Here is a 19,131-nt window from a genome sequence, read left to right on the forward strand (position 1 = left end):
GCAACTCTTCTTTTTTGACCGGGTTTTGGTGTGGAGAAGAAGGAGGCATCCCCAACTGTAGGTTTTTGTCTTAACTCTGCCTCTGACTAAACATATTTATTCTAAAATTTCTCAGCTGTGCCCACGGGCTAGTCCCTGAACTTGTCTGTGCCTCTAGTCTCTCATCTGCAACAAAAACAGCAGAAAACAAACAAGAATGAATGAGATGGAGCTGATGAAAATGGATGTCTTAAGTTGTTGGACTCCAGGTTATTTAGTTATTATTATGTCACTGGCAGACTGAGATAAACCCCTAAATCAGAGAGCCTGTGGATATTTCAGAGTGACAAATGCATAACAGACAGTGATTTAGTGGTGCTGTGTACTATAAACTCTACACCATGATTTAAAATACTGTAACATGAAGTCAGTGAAATACACCAGGAATACACACCTCTAATGAAGACTTCATAGCATCTGGCCCTCCTCCAAAGAGTGCCCGGGCCAGAGCTAAAACCAAGGCTGCGGGCCGACCTCCTTACCCAGGAAAGAGAACTCCAGCAAGGATGCCCCAAGAATCTCTGTCACAGACTTGACTGAGCCCTAGACATTCTTACTGAGTCAAGATAGCAGCAGCCTGGATGTGGAAGGAAAAGATGTCCTGAGGACGAGGGATGCAGAGAGACGCCAGGGATGGCAGAAGATGAGGAAGTGTAGAAGGAGCGCAGCAAGGGTGGCAGCGATTCTGAAACTCTGGGATAGCAGCAACTTGTCCCTGCCTTGCCCAAGAGCCTGGAATTGTACGATGTCTGGCTCCATACCACACTAAATCTGGATTTATAAATAGAGCATATGACACCCACCCCCTTAAGGTTTTCATATTCTTTATCGAAGAGGTGTAAATAATGTCAGCTGAAGCCATTTGAATATAGACGTTTAATACCGTCATTTGACTCAATACCTGTAGACGATGAAAATTTTGCACCTAGTTTTATGTCCCTGGATATGTTCCGGTTTCTCCTGGTTTATAGTCTATGGGAACTTGAATAGAATTTGTATCCTCCTATTGTGTGAAAATTGTATAAATCTTAATTATGTTGAATTGGTTCATAGTGCTTTTCAGCTCTACTATGTCCTTCTACTTGTCTATTCATTCTATGAATTTTTGAGAGTTTGGTGTTGAAACTCCAAATAAACATCTTAATTTATCTACTTAAAAATAATTGCAATATATAGGAAAACTATATGTAACTTTGTTATGTTTAAAAAAACTGGTGAGAATGGCAAAAATAAATAAATACAATCATTTGAATAGGGACCATTACATCTATGAATCTGAATTATATAATACCATGAGTCCCAGGAGATTCAGTCTCAGGAGATGCTTTTAGTTTTGTCTTCATGGTATGTCATTATCCAAAAGCATAGAATTAATTTATTCAGAAATATTCATTGAGTTTTATCAATGTTCTCAGTCCCAGGGACCCAAACATCCCTGTGAGGAAATGTACCTCTTTTCAACTTTTGAAGCACCATGCTCCCAGCTGCTACTACAATCAGTTTAATGAATGAGTGTGTTGATTATTAACAGTAAATTAATTGAGTATTAATGCTTAGCTATGACTAATGTTCATTTAGCTGTAGTTGTAAATAGTTATTGCAACGCTGTTATGTGTGAGCTAGTGAAAGACAAGGGAGCTGGCATGGTGCAGTCCATGAGGTCGCAAAGAGTTGACTGAACAACAACAAATTCTGTGTCAGATGCTGTTCTGTGTGCTGGGGTTTCAGTGTGATTGAAATAGCCCTAACTGAGTGTGTATTTTGATGGAGAGACACTGGTAATATAGAAAGTAAATTGTTCAAATGTAAAGCTTGCTGGATGATGACATATTTTTGTAGGTTCTTTCTGGAAATTTTCTGGTTCTAAAATTAAAAAAAAAAACACCTCTTTAATCTCTGAGAATAAGGAGACCTTACGTAAATGGGGCTAGATTAGGAGCTCGCTAGATGAAGTGAGGGAGGAGGGAGTGAACCCATTTTAGGAAGAGAGAACAGGTACGGAGCGGGTATGCAGTCCTGGTGGTGAGACAACATCAGCTGTACAAAAGATGAAGCTCCTTTTCAGAGGTTCCAAGAACATCTAAGTGTTTTTGGGTAAATCACCTGGATTATTTAGATTAGGACACTGTTTTCCTATTTCGAGTTCTGAGCTTTTATTTATTGATATTCCTGGGCACCGATGTATGTCCAAGTGCACTCAGAGGTTTCATTCCTATTAAGACGATGCTTTATATATGGGAGTCAGGTGACTGTCTCAGTCTGATTCACAGCCTTGTGTGTGGCCCACCACAATCAGTATTTTTGGGGGAGCCTAAGCCTGTATTTTCAAGAAGCCTTTCCATGAGATACTCTTATTCCTGACGTTTGAGAACCTCTGCCTTAGGATGTGTGTGTGTCAGCCACTCAGTTGTGTCCAACTCTTTGCCATCCCGTGTGCTATAGCCCCACCAGGCTCCTCTGTCCATGGACTTCTCCAGGCAAGAATACTGGAGTGAACTGCCGTTTCCTCCTCCACTGCCTTAGGACAGCAGGGTCTGATTCTTCCCAAACTCTTAAAACCTCTTCAAGGGCGGCTTGCTAAGTGCATGTTGTTATCTTTCATTCAGTAAATGTTACACCACTCTGTGTCTCCATTAACCCACTTCCCCAGTGTTGTTGAGAATCTTTCCAAAACAGTAAGCACTGGTCCAACACTTGAAAAACTTCACTGGGAAATACACCCAACAAAAGCAGATACTCTGGTGCTCAGTCTGCTGCTGCGTGTTTGATGAAAGGATAATGACCAAAAGATTACATCAATGCACAATCAAGTTAGAAGAACTCAAGGATTCCTTCATAATTCTCACTATGAAAGCTGTCCCGCATCAGGATCAGGTTGCAATATGAAGGACAACCACATGTGTGGTGCCTGCATGCGTGCTAAGAAGCTTCAGTCCTGTCCAAGTCTTTGTGACCTCATGTGACCCCAGGGGAGCCCACCAGGCTCCTCTGTCCATGGGATTCTCCAGGCAAGAATACTGGAGTGGGTTGCCATGCCCTCCTCCACCCACAAATATATGCTTATTAAAAATTGCAAGAAAAAATTAGTTTCTACATAAGAATATCAATACATATCACTGTTATTTTGAATGAAAGTGAAATAGAGCCTTTAATTTGTTCTTTAAAATAAAACAAACTGATTTTAAAAGTCTCCAATTTAAAGTTTTATAAAACTCTTTTAGAAAACAAATCTGTAACAAATTCAACCTTTGGGGAAAAAAATGAATGAATGAATTTTATCTTTATGAATTCTTTTAATAGTATTTTGTCACAAATCGTGCTTACAGAAGCATATAGACCCTCTGACTCTGGCCGTTCTTTGTTAAGGCCACAATTTTGGCCTCTGTGAGGCCTCAGTCTTGCTTGGTCTTAAAATCCTGAACGAAACCCCTCAGAACATGTTCGCATGTGCAGTATTTCCCTTGTAGGTGGAACGGCCACCCGACAGAGGGGCTTCCTGGGTTGCATTCGGTCTCTGCAGTTGAACGGAGAGGCCCTGGACCTGGAAGAAAGAGCCAGGGTGACCCCGGGAGTGGAGCCGGGGTGCAGAGGGCACTGCAGCAGCTATGGGAGGTTGTGCCACCACGGGGGCATGTGCATGGAGAAGCCCAGCGGGTTCTCCTGTGACTGCACCTCCTCCGCGTACGCGGGGCCCTTCTGCTCAGACGGTGAGTATGACAAGGATCCCCCCAAGAGCAAGACTGACCCAACGTGAATAAAACCTCCAGCAGTTCTTTTCTTTGTAGCTCTTTAAAACAAAAATATTTCCATTCCTGAACATTTTTTTGGGGGGGGGGGAATTGCCTATTTTATGCCCATGACATTTCATTACTTAAATATTTGCCTCAGTTCCTTAAAAACTGTGTCTTTTACTGATAAACCTTCTAAAGTATCAGCTGCTCCATCTGCTCTTTTCTATCTACTGTTAATGCTCAAATAATACAGGTGTCAACAGCCAGTCCCATGGGGGCAGTTCTCATTTTTAAAATCATTACAAGCATTGTTGTTATTTTTGAAGATGGCCAGCCATGCAAAGACATTTGGGAAGCCTTGTTGTTTGAGCCAACAAATATTGTTTAGCAAACAGGACTAGAAATAACTTTTCCATTGAGTATCGACATGTGACAAAATAGAGATACTCAGACACCTTGTTCTGTGAAACGCTGACTTTCTGTTGGTGAAGTGAAACAGTGGACCGTTTTTCAGCTGGTCTTGTTCACTGATCCACGTCATGGAAGAAGGGAAAAGCTGAGTGTAGCATTTAGCGTTCTGAACAGATTTCTGTGAATAGACAAACATTTGCTACACCTTCATAGTTCCTCATAGAAAATCGTCATCCAGTTTAATTCAATTGCTTTACTTAAGTGTTTCTGGACTACTGGACCTTCACCTGAAGGAGACTAACGAAAATTGGCCTCAAACTGAAGCGATCCCTGCTTTGCAATGAAAACATTTGGGATTGTTTAAAGGAAAGTTGGCCAAAACGAACTCTTCAAATCATCTACTTTCTATCAGGAATAACTTATCGTTTAAAATCAACCTTGGGTAATCAACCACTGCTTCTGTCTTTCTGTAATTCTCCTGTTTAAAGTTAGAACGAAGACCGTGTCTTTACAAGAGCATGTCTTCGTTTTCTGAATCTAAATGATTTCCAGGTCATCTTGCAAAGTGTAATCGGGAATGTTATTCTGCATCCACATAGTATATAGGATTTAAAACGAATATTATAGATAGTAAAAATAAAACAAACAGACAAAACCCCTAAAGCACTGAGTGGAGATGTTGCCACATTATCCATGCGGATCACCTGCAGCTCGCATTCAACAACCGCCCTGTATAGTGAGGAAGGGAAGAGCTCCGGAATCCCAAACTAGTTGCCCCTTCCACCATCCTCTTCATTTTTATACAAATATATTTGTGTGTGTGTGTGTGCATGAATTTCTGATATTAATCCTAAATTAATAAATACTAATCCTAAATGAATAAATCCTAAGTATTAAAATCATTTATGTAAGTAAAATGATTTTTTAAAACTTGGATAGTTATTTTTTAAATTTAAAAAGTGTCATAACTGAGACCATGGAATAATCCTTGGTCTTCAATTTTTTTAAACATAAAGTGTGCTTATCATTTCAGAGATTTCTGCCTATTTTGGATCTGGCTCATCTGTGATTTACAATTTTCAAGAAAATTACTCCTTAAGTAAGAATTCCAGCTCCCACGCGGCTTCGTTTCATGGTGACACCAGGCTGAGCAGGGAAACGATCAAGTTTAGCTTCCGCACAACACGGACGCCAAGCCTGCTGCTCTATCTGAGTTCCTTTTATAAAGAGTACCTTTCCGTTATCCTAGCCAAAAACGGTGAGTGCTGTTCAGATGAGAGAAAATACTATCAGAGCATTAGATCTGTAGTAATATGGATACTTCTCATGTTCTTGCTTCTCAGACTACAAACAGGAAAAAAATAAATGTGCCTGTTTGATGTATTCAGTTTTGTTTTTTCAGTGCTGTCCTGTAAATTTAATCTAAAAGGATTATTTAAAATACTTAAAATGTCTTTATAGCCATATAGCTTTGGTAATTTAACATATTTTGTGTGAATGTTTAATTTATGTAGATAAAATATTTATTATAAATATTTTATATAAATATATAAATTTTATATAAAATATTTCCTTCAAATCGAAGTAGAGAAGTTTTGAGAGAATGTTAACCAATTAGCATTATGTATAAGAAGATGTCCATAAAATAATCTCTTGGTTCTGATTTTCTAGTACACCAGTGCAGGATGATGGTGTGCGGTTTAGGACGTGTGTGCTACGGAGAGCCACTTACTGTTGTTGTTCTCGTCCCTTTATCTGGGTTACAGATAAAAAAATTTTGTGAATAAATTGTCTGGGTGAGGAAAACAAAGGAACGTACAAACATGCAGATATATCATTTCAACTAAATAAAATATGGCCCAAGGGCACTGAACACCAAATTTTAAAAAATATTGTTCAATAAGTATATTCCTCCTTACAATATGTATTTTGAGCTTGAAGTTTTTCTACATATATTTGTTAAACTGAAAGATATCCTGTGAAGTAGATTTACTGACATCTTTGCAGGCAATTAAATGAGTAGTATTAACTCTAATAGTAAGTTTGGCTTAAAACTATTCATCTCACCCTAATTTCATTCCAAACTCTATAACCATGACCACTTGAAAAATATTCCTTATCTTTAGTAAAACTGTATTTGATAATAATAATTCCATTCATCAGTTGCATTTCAGGAATGGTAGGCATACTTTTTGAAAGATGAATTACAGAAAGAAAGTTACTGCAATATTCCACAGTAGTTTGATATTTCATAATATATTAAACCTTATTATTTTAAGTCAGAGGCTAGTACAAAGATTTGCATATGCTTAATTACATATTTGACAAATTAAATATTTGCAACAAAGAACCTGCTTATTGGCAGCATATTTGCTCTTAATTTTGGGAAAATAGTGCAATTTCACATGGAAACTGACTTCTAGGAATTATGATGAAAGTGTACAGCCAAATAAACTGTTGTGAATTCTTCCCCAGGTATTAGTAAGTAACAAAAAAGGACTCTGAGGTTTTTTTAAAGGCATTTTTTAAAAATACAATTTTAACTAAACTATAACTTTTCCCCTCTACTTTAGGAAGTTTGCAGATCAGGTACAAGCTAAATAGATATCAAGAACCCGATGTTGTTAACTTTGATTTCAAAAACATGGCCGATGGGCAACTTCACCACGTAAAGATTAACAGAGAAGAAGCAGTGGTCTTTGTGGAGGTAATAGAGAAAATACAGCAGAAGCAGTGGTTGCAAGTAAACTCCCCAGCATGACGGACCTGCAGCAGAAACTGGATAATGGATAGATTAAATAAAGCCATTCTTCCAGTGCCACCCTTACACAGATCATAGACCATCAAATGTGTTGTTTTTTTAGCAGTAGGATTCTGTTTAAGAGATTAATAGTATTTGATACTTAAAATTGCCAAACTTTCCTATTTGTTTTACTTTTGCTTTCCTCAGGTGGGAAGTGCTTTTTAGTTTAGCGTGATCTGCTATTGGCAGAACTGTTGCTACTCTAATGAAACCAGTTTACTTCAGATGGCTGTACGTGCAGCCATATTTCTTGCACAGAAATTAATGATCACAATTTCAGAATGAATTCTAAAATGATGTGAATTACAGCAGAGAAAGTTGAATTATTCACTCTACCAGCTTTTGAAGAAAAGCACATATGTTTCAGCCCTCTAGATAGAGGAAACTTTCTTAGCTAAATGACTCAAGTAAAAATACCCAGCTAAGTAAAAATATCAAGATGAAGATAACTTGTATCTTTTTGTGGGTTTTCTCCATTTGAATTTCTTATACAGTGGAGAAAAATAAAGTGATATAAGGGGATAGAAGGTAGGGTGCACTGGTGTCTGAGGGTAGCATAGAAGTAGTTTAGAAAATAATATTCACCTGTATAAATGACTGACTTTAAACTCTGTTTTTCTAATCTTTGGGGCCATATTAACAATTGCCTATTTTATCATTTTGTTTTGTCTTCCTTTGCTTCCTGTCCTCTTCTCAATGACAACATCCATGTGGATATTTGCATCTCATGTAACAATTTTGTAGATTGATGAGAGCATGAGGAGGCAAGTCCACCTGGCATCAGGTACAGAACTCAGTGCTGTCAGATCCCTTGTACTGGGCAGGATTATAGGTAAGTAAAAGGAATAGCCTTTTGCCTAGTCATGATGCATAAACATGGACCAGAAGAGTCATGTTCCAGATGCACAAACACACACACAAAACACACAAATTCATCATGCCAAAAGAAACCCCTTGCCTTATTTCAGTTGTGAAGTGAATGATAATCAAGGCAGAAACTGTACTTTCTCAGGGGTGTGTGTAATTGTGAGCTGGGACATTTTGTAAGATGAGCAAGCATCCTCCTTGCATAGTATCGCCACGCTGGTGTCTGCCCTGTGTCAGTCCAGCATAATGAAACATGGTCTCCCTCTCACACTTCAAAAATATCAAATAATAAAGGTATAAATAACACACCATATATCAATCAGCTGCCGGACATATAAACCATAATCTAATGATAGCACTGGGATTAGGTCAGAAGAATATGGAGGAGAAAGCAATTGCCATTCTGCTGGTTGGTGAATATGCTTCAGGTTGTGGCCTGGATCCTGTCTGTTTTGTTGAAGGCAGCGGCCAGCCACTCCTGCTGACTTATAATATAACCCAGTGTCTGTCTAAATGCCTTGTAATTCTTATTTCTGTCCACCAGTTACCTCTGATGATAGCATGGAAAGAGAAACATAGTCTTGCCATTTTAGCACAAAACATGTGTGCTTTTAAAATATTTGCCAGCAAAGACTAAATGGAAAGAGGGGCAATAAATTTTAAAAGAGATTTTCTTTTTAGATATAAATGGGAGGTTGGAGGACTTCCTGTAGTCTGGTTTTCATTCCTAGTTTGATATTTGACATTAGCCTGGAATATTTTGCCCAAGATAGTAAATGAAATATTTTATTTTTGACCTTTTCAGGTACTTGTACCTTGATATATCACTTCTTACATTCCTTTTACATAATGTTAGAATCTTGAGAATGCTTGATTAAACCTGTGGGTGAATGATCAAGATATTGGTTCTGAGAAGGTTAATACTTAAGTTTACAAATATTTATAGTCTTTCTAGCATTGTGACAAGTGCCAAAGTTGTATGCTCTTATTCTCCAAACAAATAAAGGAAATTGAATTGAATTGTTCTTCTAGTATGCTAGGATGGACATGAAATATATGTGTAAAGGACTACTTAGATATCTGGAAGCTTAACTGGAAAATCCCAAGTGGTTTCATAGCATAAACCACATAAATTCAACTATAGTAATAAAAAAGATCAAATAATTATAATAAATTTCAATTTCATGAGTTCCTCAGTCTAGTAGGGTCTGAGTTGAGGCATTTTACAGAAAAATGTAAAATTAAAAGATTAAAGATTCTAACAACTATGCATAATGTTGATAAAATCATATTTTTGAAAAAATAGCATCTTCAAACTTAATGCCAGATTTGCTGATGAAAATACTTTGTGTGAATAGAAGTATGTTAAATATATTATAAAACAATTGGGAAACTGACCTGCATTCTATGAGGAAGATTGTAATCAAACAGTAGAATAATAACATTCATTATATAGATACTTGTTTCCCTTTTTATAACGAATATTGCAGATTAATAAGGAATTAAAGATGTTAATGTTTTTACTCAAGAATAGCATGTTATTAAGACTCATATCACTCATGCTGAAAAATAAGATTAAAGTCCAAGTTTAGCAGTAAACTTTAGAGTCTGAATCAATTCATTCTCCTAAAAATGGAAGTATGAATTTATTGATATCCTAAGGTGTGAATCTTGACCAAGGACTAACATTGCATTCAAATCATGTGTAATTCAAAGGAGACTAATAATTTATGGTCATATGGTGTGGTATATGTATGCATTTACAACAAAATGTTATGTAGTATATTATTATATTTTAATATGCTACATTAATTTATGGTAAAAATAGATGCTAAAATGGAGCTATGCATTTTCCAGAGAGTTGGTCAATCTTGAGGTTTCTATGTTAGTTGCAGTCCTCCAAGAATCCATTGTCAAGACAAAATTAACCACGTGAGGGTTTTATCAAGGGGACACTTATGAAAGAGAACGTGAGGAGAGAGCTTGTCAAGACTGCATGCAAGCCTGCCTTCCAGTGAAGGAGAGAGGGAGGGACAGTTAGAAGCATCCTGGACTTCAGCTTTGTGGGGGAGCCGAGTCTGTTGGCCGCCAGAGGAGTCTCGTGTCTCCAGAGGGTGGGTGTGCCTTAGAGTCCCCGCTGTGGTCAGCTTTTGCCTGGGAACAGCCATGGGAAGCAAGGCCCTGGCCCAAGCCTGAGGATGAGTTTCAGAGCCCGGCACCTGGGGCCCTCAGTCGATTCCTCTCACCCAGTTGGAGGTCTGCAAGGCACATTCTCCTGACCTCATGCTAACCAACAGAGGTTTTCATTTTTATAAGCCCGTTTGGTTCCCTTATTCATTTAGCACCTACGCTGTGATCACCTGTTGTAAACACAGGGAGTGCCAGCATGGCAGACGTTGCATCTGCCCTCACAGAATTTATGGTTAGTGGGCAGATAATCCTAATACACGATGTTCCTGTGTATCTAATTGAGTGTAGTACACCCTATGTTGCTTGGGATAAAATAGCTCCAGATTACCCTCCAAAGTAAAGTAAGTTAGCATGCCGTGGGACCCCCCTGGTGGCCCAGTGGCTACGACGCGGTGCTTTCACCGCCGCGGCCCTGGGTTCAGTCTCTGCCAGGGAAATGAGATCTTGAAAGCTGCATGCTGCAGCCAAGAAAAATAGTAAAATACTTATATCATCTATAATATCTGAATATTTATTTTAAGGGAGCAGAAGATAAACATTTTAGAGTTGTCATTTGCCTACACTTTCAAACAAACACTCAAGGATATGACCGTCCACTGCCATTTCAGATGGACCCCAGAAATGAAGGGCGTTCTTCCCCTGTTTTCCATACTCATTCCTTACACTTAGGAAGAATCATGGGAATAATTTTGGATCATTGTCACTATTAATCAGTATTACTAGCAGATGTTGAAAGGAGGGTAAATTTTAGAAATCATATCAATCTGTACTGTGATGACATGAAAACCGTCTCTAACTCCCTACTACACTTGAAATATTTGAGGACGCAGTAACTTTGGCAATAATAGTCATTAGTGGTTGGGAGCTGGGGTGAGAAGATCAAGCTCTTTGCCAAAGCAGCTCAATTCAGACACTCCTATATTCAATAAAGTACATTACATTTGCTTTTCATATTCAGAATTCACTATAAAGTGAAGCTCTGGATTGTATGTCTGGATACTTTAATATGTTAGGATACATTTATGATTTATTTGAGTAAAAACTGGATGATTATTTGCACTCATCCTGAGCAGTAGCTTTTGTATATTGGAGGTGACTGATGACCATTAAAAATCATTTCTCTCTACTGAGGCCACAGAGCCAGGAAGTGCTCTTGGATCACTATGGTGGGATTTGGGCCAGATGTAAATAAAGTCTGTAGTCAGCCAGGAACGGACATCCACTTACCCTGCTGAAGAGCTTGAGAACAATCTCAATGTGTCAGGAATCCTTTATGTAAAACTCACTTCAGAGCCCAGAGGTGAGGAAGATATGTGAGCCAAATAAGCTAAGGGCACTGCAATTGTGTAAATATATTGTGAAATGTCTCTTAAGATAATGGAAGGTTTATTTTAAAAGAGAAGTACCATTTGGAGCAAAAAAATAAAAAGTCTACTTTAAAATCACCTTTTTGTATTCATCAGGTTGATTTTTTAGTATTTGATAATTAAAATATAGACCATCTTCAGTACTTGGCATGACTTCATCCTTATCGTGGCTCCAGTCATTTCCAGATACAGCTATATCATTTTGAATTGGCCCTACCTAGAAACTTAAAAACAGCCTTTCTCCTCATGATACATGAGCATTGATCAGAAGTGTCATATTCTAAAAGCAGAGAACACTCATGATGTTGAAATGTTTTATCTGATTTTAATTATAGAGCAAATGATAAGGTAGACACTGGGATTTTGTCAGAAGCACATATAATCACAAGTACGTGCTCCAGGTGGGATGGGCAAGTGTGTGCCATTGATGAGGATTTGGCTGTTAAACATCATAAAACAGAGCTCTACTTACACTTCAATAGAGAGCAAATGATAGAAGCCAAAACCCCAAATCCCAAATTATATATCAGCTGCCAAAACCTAGAAACCCTCAGACAGTGATAAAACTCAAATAATTTCTAAAATAAAAAGGAGAAAGCAGTTCTTTTATGTCTTTAGATTACTGATGTGCTTGAAAATGTACCTGCATCAGGAGTAAGTGAAAAATAGAACCACGATCAGGCCTTACAGTGCTGTGTGAGTGAACTTATTAAAGACCAGGCACTGACGGATGAGACAGGGAGAGGATGCAATTGACGGGAGTCCGGATACAGGACCTTCAGGGTGGAGAGAGGGCACAGACACAGCAGGGACACGGGTCCGGCCAGCCCAAGGTCTACAGCTCTGTCAGAGCAAGGCCAGCGAAATGTGAATTCTGCTTGTGTTGTCTGTTAAGTATAACCGAGGGCTGGAGGTAGTTTCCATGTCATCAGAGTAAGATATTGCTTCCTCTAAATCATCTTCGTTGCTTGAGAGCTGCTAGTGATGCTTGTTAACGATGATTGGAGCTAAAAATTGTTCCTACAGTCCACCTCCATTTGTAGAGATGAGGACAGAGAGGAAACACTTCCTCCATTTCTGTTCTTCCTTCTGAAGAGGCAGACAGTCTGATGTCATTTCTTTGTTAAGTGTGTTCAAAATGTATTAAGTACTGAGGCCACAGTGAATGATTCCTCAATCAGCTCCTTTAAGAGACCTACTTAAGCAAAGATTGCAGAAAAAGACATCTCTCCACGATGTAATTAATCAAAGGAAATATGCAGGTACAGGGTTGTTTGGCTAATTCATTAAGCTTTTATTGGGTCACAATTCCACTGCATGGAAAAAAAAATATCTCCATTAAGATCGTTACATACTCTTGAAATTGCATAAAAACCTCTCATAGCATAATGTGCCCACATTTTGAATAATAACGTAATTTAACCTGTTGCAAAATGATTGAAAATTACTGTTCTCAGAGGCTGAGTGATGTTTACAGTGACTGCTTATGACTTTTGTATGTGAGAAATGTCATGGTGCAAGAGCACTGACAGCAGAAACCGGTTGGTACATCCTGGTGGGAAGAATCAGGTTGCGTCAGATAAACTCCTCGAGGGTCAATCTCCCTCGAAAAATTAACAGGCTGTGTTACATTGGCTTTGGTTATCCAAACTCATTAACTTTAGTTCTGAGTTCTTTTTTTGTTTGTTTGTTTACAGATTTGTTTTTTATGTTAGGAAAGTTTTCTTAGTCTGAAGATGTTTTCCCTCACGGCAAGCAGTAGCTTTGGTATATTTAAGGACAGTGACAGTGGGGATCATTTATCTCTTGTGAGGCTGCAGAGCCAGGAAGTAACTCAGGTTTCTGCAGTGGAGACCTGGGCCAGAGGTAAATAAAGTGTGTGGTTAGAGGGAAGAGGATGTCTACTGCATCTCCTCAGAAGAGCTCAGGAACAGACCTCAGTCACGGGGATATTTTATGTCAAACCTGCTTCAAAGCCCAGGGGTACATAAGAAAGTTTAATTCAGTTGCTTAAGGACACTGTGATTTTGTAAAAGTCCAGTCAAATGACACTTCCAATGAGACAGGTCGTGCTGAAAGCAAAAGAGAAGCTCAGGTTGCCCCGAGATGCCTCACTATAAATAGCTTTTACATTAATCAGTCCTCAAGGTTGCATCTCAGAGCAGTAGGCTTGGTTGGCATATAAACACCTTTCATGAAAAGCTGACATTATCCGTGCTGTACTTGCTGTCTGCTTTGCCATTTTCCTTTGCCGCTAACTTTTGTCATTGTTACATCCTAGTTGATGGTAAAAATATCCTCCTGGGTTTTAGCACTGAGTCACTGTACCATTTTCTGGCAAGCTTTCTTTATCTTTACGGATTAAAGGCCTTGCGATCCTCTTAAGATGGCCCCGTTTGCATAGGTATGGTCAAGCTACTTAGGTTTGTTTTGAGGTTTTTCGTTTTGCTTTGTTGTTACTGTTGTTTTGAGAGCCGCAAGAAGTTTCATGAAGCACTTCGGGTTTTAATTGTTCTTCATTTATTTCATATCCTTTCCGGAAACAGTTTCCTCTCTCTGGTAATAAATAGAAAAGTGCTTCAAACAAATTTTAACTCCTTGGTACTCTTTTTTTTTTTTTTTTTTAAGAACTTTTGGGAGAAGATTTCTTTACAAAAGCAGAAGTCATTCCCTTGGTTGGAAGATAACAGTTGAGGCTAATTTTTTAACAGGCAGGATCACCCTCAAAATCTGGGTTGGTTAGGGATTTTTATAACCAGAGACAATCTAAATGTAATTGTCTTATCAGGATTTCAATGAAGTAAAGCGATATTTGTCTTCAATTCCTCCACCTGTCCTGCTCTAACACTTAGATGTTGTTGATATTTTTGAAGTCAGATAAGAGGAAAGATAGATATTTTTGCTCATTGGCTGTACTAGTCCTGTTCTCAGTGCAGATATCTGATGCTAGGCATTGCTTTTAAGCAACTTAATATAACTGCTGATTTCATTCAGACTCAATTCTGGGAAAATGGCTGCAAAATCCCATAGTTTCTTTCTCTCCAACTTCTAATTTCAACCCATTGAGTCTCCTGAAACAAGGGGGTTGATGGTCCAGCCCAGCTGGTGGGGTTGCCTAGAGGCTGCCAATGAGACTGTGTTCTGAGACTCCCTGCTTCTGGTTGGAAGGGAACCTGGGGACCAGTCTACAGGAGTCTTAGGGTAGACCCTGAATTGTGTGGATCCTGAAAAATGCTTGGCTTGCAGAGATCCCTGGACCCCGTGGGGAAAGGGCAGCATTGGAAACTCAGGGCTTCCATCTTCCTGCTTTGACTGAAATGTGAGAACTTCCTCAGTCCTAAAATTTGGGCCAAGTTTTCTGTATCCTGAAGCTGAGCAGGTGTTTGGCTGGTAGCTTCACTGACAAGATGGCTGATACGCTATCTACCTTCTCTGGGCGTCAACCACCTGAAGAGACAGTGAGGGAGAACCAACCAGGAGATGAGAAAAGCAGCCTGTCCACAACCCTTGATTCACCAGCAGTCAGATGGGAGAGAAACCAGAACAACCAGAAGTAAGCTATCCAAGGAGACAGTCCCCATCCTGAGGGAAATCTAGCAAGAGCAATGCAAGGAGATTCTAGCCAAGCCAAAAAAGACCTTGAGGAACTAAAAGTATGATTTTCCCAGACTAAAAAAAAATAAAAGTTGTCTTTATGGATATTTGAAATCATCCCCTGGAGAGCAAGTGAATGAAGCACTGTTGTTCAGTGGCTCAGTCATGTCCAATTCTTTGAGACCCCATGGACTGTGGCATGCCAGGCTCATCTGTCCTCCACTGTCTCCCAGAATTTGTGCAAATTCACATCCATTGAGTCAGCAATGCTATCTGTCTCATCCTCTGCCACCTGCTTCTTTTTTGGCCTTCAATCTTTCCTAGCAGCAGGGTCTTCCCATCAGGTGGTCAAAGTATTGGAGCTTCAGCTTCAGTGTCAGTCCTTCCAATAAATAAAGGGTTGATTTCCTTTAGGATTGACTGGTTTGATCTCTTTTCAATCCAGGGGCCTCTCAAGAGTCTTCTCCAGCACCATAATTCAAAAGCATCAGTTCTTTGGTGCTCAGCCTCTTTATGGTCCAGCTTGGACATCTGCATGTGACTACTGGAAAACCACAGCTTTGACTCTGTGAACCTCTGTCAACAAAGTGATGTCTCTGCTTTTTAATATGCTGTATAGGTTTGTCATAGCTTTCCCTCCAAGGAGCAAGCGTCTTTTAACTTTATGGCTACAGTCATCATCTGTAGTGATCTTGGAGCCCAAGAAAATAAGATCGTCACTGCTTCCACTTTGCCTCCTTTTTTTTGCCATGAAGTGATGGAACTGGATGCCACAATCTTAGTGTTTTGAATGTTGAGTTTTAACCCAGATTTTTCACTCTCCTCTTTCACCTTCATCAAGAGGCTGTTTAGTTCCTCTTCACTTTTTGCCATTAGAGTGGTATCATCTGCATATCTGAGGTTATTGATATTTCTCCCCACAATCTTGATTCCAGCTCAGGATTCATCCAGCCCAGCATTTCACCTGACATACTCTGCAAAGAAATTAAATAAACAGGGTGACAGTATACACCTTTCTTGTATTCCTTTCCCAATTTTAAACCAGTCTGTTGTTCCTTGTCTAGTTCTAACTATTGCTCCTTGTGTGAGTGAAGCCATGGACCCACAAAAAACAAGTCCTAAAAGAAATCAGGAGGGAAACTAAAGGCAGTTAAATGTTCATGCAGAGGAGGTTCAGCATGAATGCTCGGCAGTCCAGAAGTATAAAAGGAGTGAAACTGAACCAGTGGTTGCACACTCAACATATGGAATTTTCCAAGCTGCAGATTAAAAGGGCCCACCATGTTCTGTGCATAATTGATGAGCGAAGATACACAACAGGAACAATCAGATTTTAAAAATCCCTAAATCACAGGGAATCTTGCAAAATGTAAGAAAGAAGAGCCAGAAGACACTAGAGTAATATGTATAGATGACTAAGAAAATAGGGCTGTGCAGAGTCATCCTTAAAACAGACACACAGAAAAATCACCTAATCCATCAAGATAAATTTCTGTTCCATATCCACTCCATCACACTTTCTAATTTACTTCTTCATAGCATTATCTGTCTTCAAAATTCTCATCCATTCCTATTTCATGTATATTGTCTCCCCTGCTAGAATGTAAGATGCTCGAACAGCAGGGAATGTGTTTCCTGTACATTTAGCTCTTAAAACAAATATTGATTGACCACTTGAAGTTTTAGAGCTTAAAGCTTTTTGTTTTTTAACAATATTTTATAAGAGGTAGATATTTTCAATCTAAAGGTATAGGATTTTTTAAAGTTGCCTCATATCAAGTTTTTACCAGAGAAATGAATCTTATTTATTTACTTTTTGTTGTTGTTGTTGTTATTCAAAAGGTAAGATTTTTTTTTTAAGATCTATAGACATGTTATTCAAGATTTTAACCCTGGAGAAGAAATATGAGAAGCACTGTTCTGATTATGTTGCTATTAAAGTATATTTCTCTTTATTTCTTGTTAGAGTTTAAAAACAAAAACCAAAACTCCAAAGAAAGAATCTTCTCTTTTTCTAAAAATATATATGTTTGAATGTATTTCCATCTGTTCAAATGGGTGGCTGCTGTGTGGTGGGACTGAGTTAGTTCTTTGGTTTACACACAAAGGTGATGAAGCACCTCCCGTGTAACAGATGCTGGTGTTGAGGGTCTCCTGTGTGCTCACAGAGCAGCAGAATGCCTCTCAGGGCTCCTTGTGCAGAGACGCAGGATAGCCTGGTGGTAAAAACACAGCCTCCAGAGCTGGAATGCCTTGGTCTGAATACTGTATCCCCCAGCACAACAGGAAGGTAATATAATCTCTCTAATTTTCAGATTGTTTTAATATAGTATGATACTCATGATGCTAAATATCTAATCAGTATTTTTTTTAAAGGCATAAAATGTGAATGAAAATAGAACAAAAGGAAGTGTTCTTCAAAAACCTTGATATAACAAAGACAGGTTCAATCAGAATTGAGTTGCCCAGAGTCATTTCAAGCATAGCTCTCAAGTAAAAAAAAAATAAAAAATACCACAGAGGATATAAGCAGAGTAAAAGAATGTGTCAGTAATAAACAAAAGAACCCAACAGGCCTAGAGTCCAGTGCATGAGGCCAACAGCCGAGTAACCTCAGGCAAATCACTAAAATTCTCAACCTAAAGGGTCTTGTCTATGTGATTTAAATAGGTTATTCATGGCTCAGTTCAGTTCAGTCGCTCAGTCGTGTCTGACTCTTTGCGACCCCATGAACCGCAGCATGCCAGGCCTCCCTGTCCATCACCAACTTCCAGAGTCCACCCAAACCCATGTCCATTGAGTGGATGATGCCATCCAACCATCTCATCCTCTGTCGTCCCCTTCTCCTCCTGCCCTCTATCTTTCCCAGCATCAGGGTCTTTTCAAATGAGTTAGCTCTTCGCATCAGGTGGCCAAAGTATTGAAGTTTCAGCTTCAGCATCAGTCCTTCCAATGAACACCCAGGACTGATCTCCTTTAGGATGGATTGGTTGGATCTCCTTGCAGTGCAAGGGACTCTCAAGAGTCTTCTCCAACCACAGTTCAAAAGCATCAATTCTTCTGTGCTCATCTTTCTTTATAGTCCAACTCTCACATCTATACATGACCACTGGAAAAACCATAGCCTTGACTAGACAGACCTTTGTTGGCAAAGTAATGTCTCTGCTTTTCAATATGCTATCTAGGATGGTCATAACTTTCCTTTCAAGGAGTACGCATCTTTTAATTTCATGGCTGCAATCACCATCTGCAGTGATTTTGGAGTCCTGTGTGAGTTAAACACAAACATGCAAATCAAATTCCTTAGAATAGTGCCTACCATATAATAAGCATTCATAAATACAATATTTATTTTATTAGTTTTTTAAAAGGGCTTCCCTGATGGCTCTGGCTGTAAAGAATCTGCCTGTAATTCAGGACACATGGGTTTGATCCCTGAGTGGGGAAGATCCCCTGGAGAAGGAAATGGTTACTCTCTCCATTATTCTTACCTGGAGAATCCCATGGACAGAGGAGCCCACCGGGCTGCAGTCCATGGGTCTCAAAGAGCCAGACGTGACTGAGCAACTAACACTTCCACTTTAAAAAGAGAGAAAAAAATGCAAATGTTGGTGTCCACATATGTGCAGCAGAGGAAAGAGGAATCCTGCTGTTTTATGATCTTGTTGAGTGGGTGGATGCATCATAGGCTGATACCATTTGAATGTTAAAAACCTACAATTAATGCCCCTTGTTTAGATTTCATGCTTGCCAAGCATGAAATATCTTCTCCACTGTAAAATTATGAATTAATATTTTGACATTCAAACCAATCTCTGCCCCGCAGTAGTCCCATATTAACCCAATGCTCATTAAAATGGGGAAGGGTTATCTAGGTATAGGGAATGCACACTGTCTCGGTCTGAGTGATAGGTGGACAGTGAAACTGGGAGTAAAGGCAGCATGGGGGGTGAGAGTTTTCACTGCTGGGCACGAAGAAGTAGAGTCCCTAATGGCTTTGAGATACAGCCTCTTACGTAATATCTGCAGGACCCAGATCAGTTCATTATCAGACCCATTCTTGTAGAAGCTTTAATGATTTCCAGAGAGCTCTCAATGTATTTAATTAGCCATGCTTAAACACTTGTCT

General features: G+C 39.1%; 1 protein-coding gene across 3 annotated transcripts in view; it reads left to right on the forward strand.

The window, feature by feature from the left end:
* The window catches only part of CNTNAP4 (contactin associated protein family member 4), a 286,323-nt gene that overhangs the window by 254,347 nt on the left and 12,845 nt on the right, over positions 1-19,131 (forward strand). For 2 of the 3 annotated variants that reach the window (XM_070770350.1, XM_070770352.1), the window contains 4 exons: positions 3,507-3,746; positions 5,215-5,439; positions 6,755-6,888; positions 7,729-7,816. In XM_070770350.1, coding sequence (XP_070626451.1) covers positions 3,507-3,746; positions 5,215-5,439; positions 6,755-6,888; positions 7,729-7,816 — 687 coding nt within the window. The remainder of the gene's footprint in view (positions 1-3,506; positions 3,747-5,214; positions 5,440-6,754; positions 6,889-7,728; positions 7,817-19,131) is intronic. The other variant, XM_070770351.1, reaches the window with a different exon arrangement.

This window comes from Bos indicus, chromosome 18 (genome assembly GCF_029378745.1).
Source record: "Bos indicus isolate NIAB-ARS_2022 breed Sahiwal x Tharparkar chromosome 18, NIAB-ARS_B.indTharparkar_mat_pri_1.0, whole genome shotgun sequence".
Classification (NCBI taxonomy): Eukaryota; Metazoa; Chordata; class Mammalia; order Artiodactyla; family Bovidae; genus Bos; species Bos indicus.